The sequence below is a fragment of the Schistocerca piceifrons genome, chromosome 8 (genome assembly GCF_021461385.2).
Source record: "Schistocerca piceifrons isolate TAMUIC-IGC-003096 chromosome 8, iqSchPice1.1, whole genome shotgun sequence".
Lineage (NCBI taxonomy): Eukaryota > Metazoa > Arthropoda > Insecta > Orthoptera > Acrididae > Schistocerca > Schistocerca piceifrons.
In genome coordinates, this window is record NC_060145.1 from 66,073,663 (window position 1) to 66,089,071 (window position 15,409).

The window sequence follows — 15,409 nt, forward strand, 5'->3', positions numbered from 1 at the left end:
AGGTAAAAAAAATTACTTGCACATTGCCTTTCTATCAGTCCGAGAAATATTGTCCTTGTCCTTTTATATCTCTTATTTATTATTCAATATGCTTCATTTAGAACGTGTATCGAGTGGAAGAAGTGAGGAAGGAAGTACGTGTTTTGTCAAACTGTTCATTGATTTTCTTTAATACTGAAGTGAATCAAACAAAGACTTGGAATTAAAATGCATTATATTATACACAGACATTTTAAGAAAAATTGATTTATTTCAATCTTTAAGTATCTTACATTACTCTTATCACAGAGAATTGACAAAAAAATATAACATGTACCTATTAAAAAAAACATTATTTTGTTATTTCACTTATTATGCTGTGATTGATTATAGCTACGTATACAGTATTCCATGTCGACCACAAAAATGCATTTAGCTGATGTATATAGGTATGAAGTATGAGTGTCCCATTTTGTAACAAGATTCTCCTATTAAGAGTATTAGAAGACTGCCTCCAAAACTCTCTACCATCATTAACATACTGGAAAGTGGAATCGGTGGAAAGGGTTGTAAGTTCTTCACAACAAACTATTTATGCTACTTGACTGATCAAATATATTTTACAATGCTTGCTATTTACAAGAGCTTCGTAGAGAGATAAACATAGGCAAAAATTTAATTGTCAGCAGTCTCATATGCACAGAGTGTTCAAGAAATACGAACTATATACTACATGAACAAATCAAGTTATCAACACAAAGTTTCTGGAACTTGATGGTACACAGAGGAACGAGTATTTTGTTGCGTCGTTAATACTGTTACATTCTGTTCTAAAAACAGAATTAGTTAACGACATTCGAGAGCTCTTGAAAGGCGATACAGTGCAATGAAACGGTTCAGAGAAAAAATGGGACTTACGCTCAATTTATAGTCCTAAACTCTGCCCTATGATGTAATATTTACACAGCAGTGCCATTGTAACTGGACTGCGCTAGCAACGATTACTAATACTGTGAAATACTAAGAGTGCCCGCACTGTGTAGGACATCTTATATAATAAAGAAAGAAAGAAATCTAGCAGCATGAGTACATGACTTATACACATGCACACACAAGACATTCAGCCTGCCTAAGGAAAGAACAGATATACTGAAACTGTGCTACAGCCACATAGTTCCTAGACACATTTACCTGTTGCAGTAGATACGTGTAACACTCAGGCATAACTAATGTTCTGAATATGCATACGTTCTACGAGGATAATTTCATTAGTTACTGACGAAGCAGGACATGTGACTTCGATAAGAAGTATGTAAGTAAATTCCTGGCTGCAATGAGAAGGATTTCTGGACGTTCCTCGCACTTCCTTAGTGCTCCTTTCAGGCCACCGATCCATGACAGTAGTAAGTAGAACGAACTGAAAACATTTGAAGCAAGGCAGGCGTGTGAGCTGTCACAGTGGCGGTCCATTTTTGCAGGTGCTGCACGTGGAACACTGGCTACACACGACGTGTCACTGCGCCGCCAGAGGTTGGAAGCTGAGCACCAGCGACCCTTCTGGTCTTCGGATGAAGTTCCTGGGGTCCAGAGGCAGCGGGACTGGCGTGTACGCCGTGGGGCCGACGACGAAGTTGCTGAGGATGTGCGCCAGGCCGAGACGCACCTGCATCTGACCAGCCCTCATCCCTGCAAAATAAAAAAGGCGTACTTGTAAGACTATGGAGAAATTTTCGGTTGGTGTATAAGTTCCTGATGATTTTCCACAAGATTAATAAACATAACAGACGCACATCAGCAACACATTCTCATTCACTGTTTACAACAGTTTGCCACCGCTGGGGTAATTTTCGATTCCCACGACTATAGAAATCACGACTACACTGACATGAACCATTGTGTATTAATGCATTGAAATGATTTTCATCAAACGCCGAAGATATTTCTGATCATGGAGTCTCTAATGTCAAAACGGTTCTACTTAAAAGGAGAAATCCATTTTCTGTCAGTGCTGTGTCCGCCACAAGAATATGTCGGAAATGGGGGGATAACGCCATTGGACAGGGCGTGAAAAGAAAATGATTTTCTCCTTTTAAGGAGGATCATTTGACGTTAGCGACTCAATATTCAAGAAGACCCTCGCGGTTTGATGAAGATCGTTTAAACGCATTAATCCACAATGATCCACATCGGCATGCCCGAGATCTGGCGAATGTGATGAACTGGGACCATTCCACCATGGTGCGACAGTTGCGTGCAGTGGGGAAGGTTCGAAAGTCTGGTGTATGGGCACTGCATGCTCTAAGTGAAAATCACAGAAATCAGCGGGAGGCTATATGTGAATCTCCGCTTGCTCGTCATCAATTGGCTCTGTGAACAACACAGACCATTCCTATCCCGTATCGTTACCGGTGACGAGAAATGGTGCCTTTATCCTAACGGAAGGAAAGGAAAGGAATGGAAAAACAGCAACTCCCTGTACAAAGAGCTGTGCACGTCCACAAAAGATAATGTATGCATCTGGTGCGACCGTGTGGTGTTCTACGAACTGGTTCCGCCCAAGGTGTAACTTCACTACTGACGTTTACTGTCAACAACTGAGACGCCCTGCAGACGCAGTCCAACAACAACAAAGACCAGCAAAACAGCGGGAAGCCGGCCGAAGTGGCCGAGCAGTTCTAGGCGCTACAGTCTGGAACCGCGCGACCGCTACGGTTGCAGGTTCGAATCCTGCCTCTGGCATGGATGTGTGTGATGTCCTTAGGTTAGTTAGGTTTAAGTAGTTCTACGTTCTAGGGGACTGATGACCACAGCAGTTAAGTCCCATAGTGCTCAGAGCAATTTTTTGAAACAGCGGGAAGTGCTGCTACTCCATGATAACGCCCCCGACAAAAAACCGTATAGAGCAGTTGGATTGAGAAGTCGTTTCCCACGCCCCCTAGTCACTTCATCTGATACGTATCTGTCGTGTTTATTAAACTTAGGGAAAAACGGTACGAACATATGCACAAACCCAATAGCAGCGCTGTCAAAGGTCATTTACGAGTACCTCCACCTTCAGGTGGATGTACTTGTCTTGGAACGCATTTCCGAGAATACGTCCATATGATCATTTCAGTTTGTCCCTTTTAGGGAGCGGTTCAGGCGCTCAGTCCGGAACCGCGCGACTACTACGGTCGCAGGTTCGAATCCTGCCTCTGGCATGGATGTGTGTGATGTCCCTAGGTTAGTTAGGTTTAAGTAGTTCTAAGTTCTAGGGGACTGATGACCACAGATGTTAAGTCCCATAGTGCTCAGAGCCATTTTTGAACCCTTTTAGGGAAAGCATCCTGTATACTGCATAAATGAACAAAACTAGAGTAATGAAGCATAAAATTGATACAGCATATCAACAGAGTGGGCGAAGACAAACTAGTGAAACAAGTTGTCAGTACCACACCAACAGGAAAGGGAGATGTAGGACGACTGAGGAATGAGTGGCTCTGCCGGCCACTGTGGCCGAGCGGTTCTAGGTGATTGAGTCCGGAACGGCGCTGCTGCTACTGTCGCAGGTTCGAACCCTGCCTCAGGCATGAATGTGTGTGATGTCCTTATGTTAGTTAGGTTTAACTAGTTCCAAGCCTAGGGGACTGTCGACCGCAGATGTTAAGTCCCATAGTGTTCAGAGCCATTTGAACTGAATGGGTCTAGTGAAGACGGAACAGGCTGTAAGCAGCAGAAGAAGTAGATTATGACGACCTTCTATGTCTGTTTCATCGTGTGACGTCCTTAATGAAGTATGCTGCACCCGGTAACTTAGTGATCTGGTGATGAATCCACTTAATGACCCAAAAAATTTCCAGAAATAACTCATATAATGCACGTAACTTGTTATGCGAGTGACGGAAGTACAGTACTTACCGATGCACTGCCTGGGCCCGTCGCCAAAGGGCATGTAGGTGTAATTGGGCCGCCCCTTGGAGTTCTCCTCGCTGAACCTGTCGGGCATGAAGCGGTGCGGCTGCTGCCAGTACTTGGGGTCGTAGTGCAGGCCCAGCACCGAGACCACCACCCCAGTGTCCTTGGGCAGCACCACGGACGTGCCGGGGATCTGGTAGTCACGCGTCGAGCGCCGGTCCAGGAAGTTGACCACGGGGTACATGCGGAGGGCCTCTGCGAGCAGCACACGGAAAGGAGTCCATCAGCACAACAGTGGTACAATTCTGGCCAATCCCCCGCTCTTTTCGTAGATATGTTCATATGTAATCTAACACACACAGCGTGCTTCAACATACACTACTGGCCATTAAAATTGCTACATCAAGAAGAAATGCAGATGATAAACGGGTATTCATTGGACAAACATATTATACTAAAACTGACATTTGATAACATTTTCACTCAATTTGGTTGCATACATCCTGAGAAATCAGTACCCAGAACAACCACCTCTGGCCGTAATAACGGCCTTGATACGCCTGGGCATTGAGTCAAACAGAGCTAGGATGGCGTGTACAGGTATAGCTGCCCATGCAGCTTCAACACGATACCACAGTTCATCAAGAGTAGTGATTGGTGTATTATGACGAACCAGTTGGTCGGCCACCATTGGCCAGACGTATTTAGTTGGTGAGAGATCTGGAGAATGTGATGGCCAGGGCAGCAGCCGAAATTTTCTGTATCCAGAAAGGCCCGTACAGGACCTGCAACATGCGGTCGTGTATTATCCTGCTGAAATGTAGGGATTCGCAGGGATCGAATGAAGGGAGAGCCACGGATTTTAACACATCTGAAATGTAATGTCCACTGTTCAAAGTGCCGTCAATGCGAATAAGAGGTGACCGAGACGTGTAACCAATGGCACCCCATACCATCACACGAGGTGATACGCCAGTATGGCGATGACGAATACACGCTTCCAATGTGCGTTCACGGCGATGTCGCCAAACACGTATGCGACCATCACGATGCCGTAAACAGAACCTGGTTCATCCGAAAAAATGACGTTTTGCCACTCGTGCACCCAGGTTCGTCGTTGATTACACCATCGCAGGCACTCCTGTCTGTGATTCAGCGTCAAGGGTAACCGCAGTCATGGTCTCCGAGCTGATAGTCCATGCTGCTGCAAACGTCATCGAACTGTTCGTGCAAATGGTTGTTGTCTTGCAAACGTCCCCATCTGTTGACTCAGGGATCGAGACGTGGCTGCGCGATCCGTTACAGCCATGCGGATAAGATGCCTGTCATCTCGACTGCTAGTGATACGAGGCCGTTGGGGTCCATCACGGCGTTCCGTATTAGCCTCCTGAACCCACCGATTCCATATTCTGCTAACAGTCATTGGATCTCGACCACCGCAAGCAGCAATGTCGCGATACGAATAACCGCAATCGCGATAGACTACTATTCTACCTTTATCAAAGTCGGAAACGAGATGGTACGCATTTCTCCTCCTTACACGATGCACCACAACAACGTTTCACGAGGCAACGCCGGTCAACTGCTGTTTGTGTATGAGAAATGTATTGGAAACTTTCCTGATGGCAGCACGTTGTAGGTGTCGCCACTGGCGCCAACCTTGTGTGAATGCTCTGAAAAGCTAATCATTTGCTTATCACAGCATCTTCTTCCTGTCGGTTAAATTTCGCGTCAGTAGCACACCGTCTTCGTGGTGTAGCAATGTTAATGGCCAGTAGTGTATAATTGCTTCAAAGTATCCGTCTCTTTTCGTATAAGTTAGTTCACTTTTAGGCTATCTTGTTAAGTCCTCTAGTGAGATTAAAGTTTTCGCTTCAAGTTTCCTTTTTCGAAATTATCACCAACATTACTAACATCTGTCGGGAGTCACAATCAGCTCACATTCGCAGTGACGTAACACATTTTTGTGGGGGATAGCTAAAGGGAACATACCATCTAACTCGGTATGAAAGTACTGCATAACTTAATTTTTGACACTTTCTTTAAAAAACACTCAGAAGCAGTTAGGGTAGCCCAGTCTAAGGAAAAACTTGTTGCATCTTGAAAATTATGTTATATGATTATTATTAATATTGGTATAAATATTATTATTATTCACGTTTGGGTGCTACTGGAGAACAGGGGTTTTCTTTTAGCTTTTCTTCTCGCCTATATTACTGTCATTATCTCAGAATGTAATCTTTTCCGCTCGCCAGACCAAGCTTTTCGCTCGTCTTAGGTCCTACTGCTAGGCCAACTACCCAAACGTTGAATTTATTCTGCTATAGCCAGTTGTGTGGCTTCTGATTGCTTTAGGTTTTCTCTAACTTCACCAACATTTTATTGTTACAGTTTTACCTTTACTGCGCCTTCCGTAGAATTCCACGACCTATCTAATCAATTTTCTTGGTTCCATTCTTTTAATATGCCCATGATATTTTAGCCTTTTTTAATATCAGAATTAATATTGGTATGGTTTTCAATTTTTTTACTTAGTCTTGACCTGTATGTAATCTCTTCAGTAGTCTATAGTTTGCACCTAAAATTTCCTTGATTACTTTTCTTTCTCTTTTATCGTGTTCTTCAATGTCCATCTTCCTGTTTCAAACCAGTATTTCAGTCCCGTAAAGACACTCTCATTTGATGACTCAGTTTGGCGTATTTTGCGATGCATTTTTTGTTATAGATGTCTTTCGTAACCCTGAAAGTTGTTTACACTAAGTGATCACAAATTTCCTAACCAATCTTTTCCACGTTTCTTTCCAGACTGGTTTCGTCTAAATATTTGAAATGAGAAATTCCCTCGATTTTTACGTATTTAGTTTTTATATTTATGGTTCCCAGGCAGCTGCATGTACTTTTTTCAGTTGATATTTGGAGTCCTACTATCCGTGCTGTTTATTTAAGAATTTCTGTTGTTTTTGCACTACTTGCACTGACATAGAACCACCAGACAGTCTGCAAAAGCTGAGCGTCCTAATACCAGGTCTTTTATTTTGGTTTGTTCGTCAATTTTAAACTTTTATTTTAGGTTTCGGCACTGTTAGATTACTTTTTCTAACACACTGTTGAAATATAGTGGTAGAGTCCATCACCTACTCTCACTCCTGATTCAGTTCCAAAATTTTCCGAAATTTCTCTCCTGAATTCTACCTTAGTGTTTGTGTCACTTAGTGTTTCACTAACAACTGCAGCGGTTTTCAGGTCAAGACCTTTCTCAGAATTTGGGAGAGAGAGTTACAAGCTATTGTTCCTTCCCAGATTTTACAAAACTTATGACTCCATCTACCTACTTATTATAAATATGTTGATGCTAGAGAATTAGTTTCAGAACAAAAGGTTGTTCTAGGCAAAACCTATGCTAGATATTCACCAATTTTGCAGCCAGGTAGCAACTATACTCGGTCCAGGGGACGTTGATACAGAATGTTGTACGTGACAGGGAGAATGGAAATCCCCCTATAAATCGTAACATTCATTCTGTCTTCCTCTTTATATAGCGAGCATATTAAAGGGGTTCTTCACTCATATGGAATTTTCACAGTTTGCCAAATTTATTGCGTGGTCATAGTAATTTCTTTTAAGGATTGCGGGTTAGCTGGTTACAGAAGACATGCAACAGTTGTCTTCTGGGTTTTAGGGTAACTTGTGGTATACACCTTTCTGTGGGTTGATGGCAATTTAGAACTTTCATAAATGTATTTGTGAAGTTTCTGTAGTTTTCTTGGCTTGTCCGTTTTCCTTCTTGAAGCAGCTATCTTGGGGTGGTATCCATTTAGCTTTGTTCTAAAAGTTTTTATAAGAAGACCTCGTATTGTTTGTTTGGAGATGTTCTTTAGTTTCACGGAGTTGACTGCTCTCGTATGTCTTTTTTTTTTTTTTTGGTCTGTTTAACTCTGAAGCTTCTTTTCATCTATCCAGGAGCATGCCAAGTTCTGATTTGTTAGTTTTCCATGTTCTGAATTTCTCATGTCACGATTTTACTGCCTGCTCACAATCCCCATTCCAACGAAGGATGCCTTTTCGCCTTGTAAATGAATTTGTTTTTTTATTTTTTAGTTATTTTGATAAACTTGCGTTTGAGTCACAAACTGTCCGTTGCGTGGAAACATATAAATGGTTCAACTTTCTTTCAGAGCCTTGTTTAAATTTGCGGCAGCTGTCCTGAGTCTTTATAGCCTCTGGTTATGGCTTCAGCGTTAGAAGACGAAACGCAAGGCACGGAAATGTGCCCTTAAAATGAAATTCATCAAGGACACTACGTACCCGTCACCAACATCATATGGTGGCATGTGAGGCGTAAAGGTAGATGTACCGTTAAGTTGTAATTAAACTGAGGGCTGCAGTGGAGGCTGTGCATTGCACGGCGCTGAAACGTCGTAGATATATTCGTGCTATTCGTGCGCCCGTAGAGTATGCTGAAAAAAATTATAGTTCCACTTTCTACCAACTGGTGAAAATGTAGCGCTGGAAACAGTCAGAAAAATATGGTGTGGGTGCAGGAATAGGTGAGGAAGGGTCAAACACATGATGACGGTGGTTCTAGCACGTTTATTAGGATGTGGTTATAAGTTACTACATGTGTTCAATATGTTTTCCCGACTCAGCAACATGCTGCATCCGTAACAAGGCATGGTCGTCAGTTGCTCACAGCATATCCAGTGTAATTACAACCATATGTCGTCGTATGCTATCCTTCAGATCAGGAAGAATCCGAATACATCCCTGATAGAGACCATATTTCAGCTATTCCAACAACCAAGAGGCGCGAGGATTTAGGTCGGGAGATCTTGGAAGCCGCACCTCTTAAAACTGCCTAGAGATGATGCGGTCGTTACCGAAGGTTTGTCGAAGCAAATTTTGCACCTAGCAAGCGAAATGTGGTGTCATCCTATCCTGCATGGGAATAGTTGTGTGGACACACTTGAGTTCATACAAAGCTGGAATCACGTTGTAATGTCTCTTGCAGCGGTCTCTCCGCGATATTTTCTGAAATTTTATACATTATATAACTCAGTACTTATCTCGGAATATCTCTTCTTATCTTACCGATTCCTAAACTTTAATATACGATGATTATCAATGCAAAGTAGTTCAAGCCCTATTATTCCTTGGAGCGTACATTTACTCCATGGAATAGCTTCTCTGCTATCTATGTTTTCTCTTATGAAAAGCATGATTCAGATCTTGCCGATTAGCCGTGAAAGAACGAAGATGTATATGTATATTGTTGAGCTAGTCGCCATCTTCATGAGATTCTGTATGAGAAGGACTTTAATACATGAACTAAACTAAAGTAAGTGTGTTCGCGTATTATTTAACTGATTATTATTGACAGTGTCTGCTTACTACGCTGTGTTGCACGGGATCAGTGGGGAACGTCTGATTTACACTGGACGAACCTGCCGTTTTGTACGCTCAAGATATCCGGTTCATTACTTTCAATAAATGGGCTAACACGGTCTTACCAGCAGATCTCCGGTCTTCCCCAAGTGATCACCGGAAGTTAATAATTATTACAAATGTTTTCAGGAGATCGACAGACAATTTTCGTCGCACCGAGCCTTCGAAATTGCTTCACTGCCGTATAGAATTTAAGTTAAGCTCAATTTAATCAGGATAGAACAGTATTGAACTGCGTGAATGTGATAAGCCTGCTTTGTGAATGAAAATTCCCTTAATATACGCATGTTTTTTACTATCCTGATCAGTGAAGCTGAATCAGGCCGGTGTGAGAGAGGTTTTTAAATTTCAGATCCCACAAAAATATTAAAACGTGTTGCACAAGGAGATCCTTATAATGTGCAGATATCAATGTACACCTAACAGGGACATGAGATACCTTCTCCTCGAAGGAAAACGGACCGAAAATGAAGGAGCTTATGAAACCCCACCACACAGTCACATAACTTTAGTGCACTGGATTCTCCTGCACAACTTGTGGTGGAGAAGAACCTCATATGCGACCATTCTGTGCATTTACGTTAGAGTTCAGAGTAAAATGTGCCTCGTCCGTCCAAAGAATTTTCCCAGGCCACGTGTCATCCATTTCCATGAGTGCCAAAAAACGAAAGGTGAAGTCTTTGTAGCCTATCTGGTGGCTGCATTTGGCGCACATTCTGAATCCTATAGCGATATCGGTGTGAAATGCGTCGCAAAAATTTTACGAACCGCTGATCACTGGAGAGACAATTTCCGTGATGCAGCTTGAGCACTGGCTGCAGAATCTGAGGCTTCAACAACTTCATCATCAACTGTCATGGAAATGGGCCGCCTCTCTCTTCCTGCTGCACTACCTAATTCACTTGTTGCTTCAGATTTCTTGATCACATTCTTTGGCCCATTTAATGACATGGAGCCTCCTCACAGCTGTCTCTGTCGGCGATATTCCAGAAATGTAGCGCTGCTATTGCCAGCTTTCTTTACCAGAAGTGTAGTGTCTTTCTTCTCAACAGTCTGTGCGTTTTGTATAGTAAACCTCAACCTTCCTAACACTTTACACCAACAGTCACTTCACAAAAGAAATCAACACATGTCGCCAAGAGTCAAACAGTGTATTGACTCCAAAACAGGAAACATTTCACATTTACAACGCCTTGTTTTCACCTGGTGGCAGGACGTGGAACTAATATTTTTTCAGCGTACTCTGACAGTGCATCGATTAACGAGCATACCTACGATGCCTCAGCACCCTGCGATGTATACATCCCGCACTGCAGCAGTCGGAACAATGTCAATTTAATTATAATTACCCAGTGGATGTTGTGTGGTGATTTGTAAGTGTATATTTGTAGCTACAGATTTGTGTGTTTCCTTCTAGCTCTAGAGGATAAAAGAATAAATGACGAGACACTCACCGTTGACGGTGTTTATGAGGTCGGTCATCTCCGCGACCGCTTCATACGTGATGCCGCCATGCTTGGCGGCCACCTCCTTCACCTGCTGACGGATGCGTTGCTGCAGTTCCTGGTTCAGGGCCAGCTCGTACAGTGTGAACATCATGGTCGAGGCGGAGGTCTCGAAGCCAGCCGATAGGAAGCTCAGCACCTGCGCCACAACGTCCCTCTGGTCGAATTCTGGCCACAAAAAGAAACAAAGATTCTACGTCTCCACCGTCTCTCACTGAACAAATTATTTCACCTGCTTTATTTGTAATGACCTTTCATAATGGCCAATAATACTCCTTCATTAACATCACCGAAACGTCCGATGTGCCGAGCAAAGTGGCACAGCGGTTAGCACACTGGAGTCACATTTGGAAAGATGTCAGTTAAAATCCCCATAGAGCCGCCACAGTTCGTTTTTCCGTGATTTTCCTAAACAAGTCGAGGTAAATGCCAGGGTGGTTCCTTCATAAAGGATGGCCGCTTCCTTTTCTCATCATGCAGGGTGACACACAGGAGTTAGTATATTTTCATTTGGCTGTTATGAGTTTTTACGTATAGTGTACCAATATAACAAATAACCAAAACGAATATTTCGTTGTTTAATCGACATAAACTTGAAAATGACTACCGACCATATCCTATATTCATTAATGAGTGAATAAAATTTTCCACCGTCTCACTGTAACACCTGTTGTCTGTTGAACAGAAGGACGTGTAGCTAGGACCCCACCAACAAATTCCTCTTCCGAGCTTACAGGGATTTCGTGTAACAACAGCTTGAAGTAACCCCTCCGTAACACATAGAGTTGCAAAGCTAATGAAGTGGAACGAACACGTAATGTTCAAAAAATGGCTCTGAGCACTATGCGACTTAACATCTGAGGTCATCAGTCCCCTAGAGCTTAGAACTGCTTAAACCTAACTAACCTAAGGACATCACACACATCCATGCCCGAGGCAGGATTCGAACCTGCGACCGTAGCAGTCGTGAGGTTCAGGACTGCAGCGCCTAGAACGTAATGTTGATGGTTGGGAAGGTATATGGTCAGCTTCGGTTTATTTGGAGAATTCTAGAAAAGTCAAGGCAGTGTGAAAGCAACAAGATGCTTCATCGTCAATATGTACTGCCAGGTAATGAAATGCAGTGACAGTAACATACATGAGTAAATGTCAGCCAGCCACTGTTCGATTCGCCTCGTTGTAAAAGGTAATACTGAGGAAAGTGAAACTGAGAGTATCAAAAAATCCAGTAGAACTATTGAACTTCTGAAAGCTTAGTTTGTGGATGAGGGACATTACATATTTTTTGTTCAAAAACTTCACGGTAAGATATTATGTAAGTTTTAAAAAGTAACCGTCATCACGGACCAAAGCAGATTATTCATGCGGAAGTAAAAACAGCTATGAGGTACGTTACTTATGTAACCCATTTGTCTTTCAACTGAGTGCACACTGATGTACATTATTCCAATTCGTGTAATCGCAACTTGATGCATAAAAGACTTATACTTAATTAGAAAGCATAATAAATCTATGATCCCAAATGATTTACGTATAGTGCTATTAACGAAGGATACCAGATCAAATAACTTGCCAACTTGGGGCTGAAATATTGTTCAAAGCTATATACCAGCAAACTGCAAGATCACGAAAAGATCAAGAATGGCAAGGTCAACGCATACCTACACATTAGTTTTCCTACACATTAGTTTCCCAAGGGGTTAAACAGGAATTTCCTACTTAGTTTTCCATATATAGCAGAAGTGGCATACTGTGGTGTGTCAGGAGAGTACGTACTGAATTCCTGACCAGTCTCGTCCACCATGCGCTTCGACTCGTCAAGGACGCGCATCAGCAGGTCGATGCTGTCTTCTCGCACAACGCCGTTTTTCTTGCGGTAGTCCATTGTCTGCAAACAGAGATAGAGAGCTATCAGAAAGCGGACATGGTAACGTCACACCATACAGTGGCTATAAACGAAACAGCACCTGTCTGAAATCTTTCTGCTTTTACCAGTTCACACCTGGGGAGTCAGCTGTTCAAGAAAAGATTTATGAAATTTCGATGCGAAGCTAAATTTAAATCGGCAAAGTTTTTGGAGCGTTTCAGTTATGATGCAGTTAAGCTCAAATATGCGTATTAAGAACCCTTCGATTCAAATCAGTTCATTTATTAAAAACAACTTTGTGTAAATCAATTTCTGCTCCTTTAATTTGATATGAATTGAACAATTTTGTACTTAATTAAGGAAAAGCATAAATGTTAATTTTGTAAAGTTTTTATCAACAGAGTTTTCACTAAATTTTATAATAGTCATGCACATTTGCGAAAAGTGAATTTAAATAATTTCGAGGCCAGTTATCTAAATGCTCAGACTCTTTGCTTACAACTGTAATATATCTGTTTCTCTGTCTGTTACTTGACGGGACGAAAAGTTTATTAGGACTCTTTGTCGAGTCAGTTGTAACAGAAATGTTTTTGCATTCCTAGGAAGTTGTGTTTCTGTGAAAGTTGGTTAATTACTGTGGAAGAGTTTGCTTGTTTACTATGAAAAATGCAGGAGGAAAGAACTTAAAAAATCCCTCGTTATTTAGGAACAGGCGCTATCTTTATAAACGAAACTGAACTTTGTAGATTGTCTATTCAAAGTGGAAAAGCGGAGGATAACAACGAAGACAAGTACCAGATTTTATAGTTAATTAATGTGAATATGGTTACTATCAATTACAGAAAATGACAAATATCTACATAATTAATACGTCATCGGAGATACCATCACTATTGAGATAGCATGTCAAACAGTGTAACTGTGAAATTCGTATGCTGATTACGTAATACCTTCATGTCTCGCATAACATTTTATAATAGAATTTAGATGCTGGGCAGTCGAAGACTTGTAATAACTCATTTTTTGAAGCCATACCTCTTGAGTGGTCTTGGAAAGGAAATCCTCGAGTTCCTTATTGAAGATGTTGACGTTCAGTTTCTCGAACACCTTGGGCGCCAGGAAGCTCATAGACTGGGCCAGACGGCCCACCAAGTCGTCTCGAAGCATCCTAGTTAGGCTCTGCCGTATGGGAGCCTTAGGGTCCTGCAGGGCGCCGCCCTTCACGCCCAGAAACGTGGAACAAACCACGTCTGTCGTGTAGCACACCATCAGGTCGTGCACATCCACGTTGCTGTCTGCAACAACAAGTTTTAATCTTCAGTCTGAAGACTGGTCTGATGCGTTTCTCCACGTAATTATATCCTAAGCAAGCACCTCTGTACAACTACTCCTACCGACAACGACTTGAACCATCTTACTGTAATCGACCCTTGATCTTCCTCACAATTTTTCTTCACACACTTTCCTTAATTGCCAAATTCACTATTCCTTCAGGGCTCAGGATGTGTCCTATCAAGTTTTGTTATTATTTCATGTTCGATTCAGTATCTTTTCATTACTTACTAGAGTTGCACCCTGTGAGGTAACGGGTGAGTTGTGGTGCCCTGAAAATATTCTAAGTTCGGAGTTGGCGTAGCCACGCGGGCTGCTCGGCAGGGGGAACGCATGGTGCCGGACAAGTGGGGTACCCCAGCGTGTGGTCCAGGGTGAGCACGTGGCTGGAAGTGCCATGTTGACGCTGTGTCGATGAAGGAGACATGCTGGGAGTCCCAAAGATGGTGGACTTTGTGAAATCTTAATGGCAGACATTTCACAGTTCGTATAGAAATTAATAGTAGCCAGATGAATCATGATACCTCAAAAAGAAACATGTACATTACCATTATTTGCATATCAAATCTGATGACGTAATCAGATTTTCAATATCTTTATTAGTTTAAAGTTTTGTATCTGATGATAAATTATACAAGTAACACCCAGCAACGAATTTCCAAAATCTAAACGGTTCATCCGATTTTGTCGATCGACGTGTATCTGGAAAGCTATTAGTGTAAACCTGAATTAGTATAAATTACAGGCATGTAACTTGAATAGTACAAGAGTTATTGGAGGTCAAAGTGGCCGATTACTATCGATCGCGTCAGGCCATAAGTACTCCACAGTTACAGGAAAAAACGGTAGCAGCATGCTTATAAATATATTTATTCGTCAATGTCTTTTGTTTATATCTGATATATACTATTCATGAAGAGATTGGTTAAATATTTACTGTGTTTTAGAAAGCACAGAGACATTACGCTACTGGCTACCTTTTGTTTCTATTCCTTTGATATATGTTTATTTTCTTTGTTTATGTGTTTAATAATGTGTGTTACTGCGTGTTTATGGTTCAGCTATAGAAATATTTATTTGATTTCAAATTATTTAAATGTGAATCCAGTATTTCGAATGTGTTGCGTTATGTTTGTGCGTGTGCATTGACTTGGAGACAGAGCGGGAGCGCTCTAGCCAATCACAGCGATCGTTCCAAAAAGGACACGTGGAGAGACAGTACAGGAGAGGACACCGAGGGAGGTCTTGTGGTGTCACCGCCAGACACCACACTTGCTAGGTGGTAGACTTTAAATCGGCCGCGGTCCGGTAGTATACGTCGGACCCGCGTGTCGCCACTGTCAGTGATTGCAGACCGAGCGCCGCCACACGGCAGGTCTAGAGAGACGTC

The 15,409-nt window shown here is 42.2% G+C and overlaps 1 protein-coding gene across 2 annotated transcripts in view; it reads right to left on the reverse strand.

Annotated features, from left to right (window-relative positions):
- Positions 1–323: 323 nt before the first annotated feature.
- LOC124711483 (cytochrome P450 6j1-like) overlaps positions 324–15,409 on the reverse strand; it is a 53,802-nt gene continuing 38,716 nt past the window's right edge. For both annotated transcript variants that reach the window (XM_047241592.1, XM_047241593.1), the window contains exons 4-8: positions 13,723–13,982; positions 12,597–12,708; positions 10,770–10,988; positions 3,877–4,128; positions 324–1,665 (exon numbers count right to left, since the gene is read on the reverse strand). In XM_047241592.1, coding sequence (XP_047097548.1) covers positions 1,493–1,665; positions 3,877–4,128; positions 10,770–10,988; positions 12,597–12,708; positions 13,723–13,982 — 1,016 coding nt within the window. In that variant the 3' untranslated portion in view covers positions 324–1,492. The remainder of the gene's footprint in view (positions 1,666–3,876; positions 4,129–10,769; positions 10,989–12,596; positions 12,709–13,722; positions 13,983–15,409) is intronic.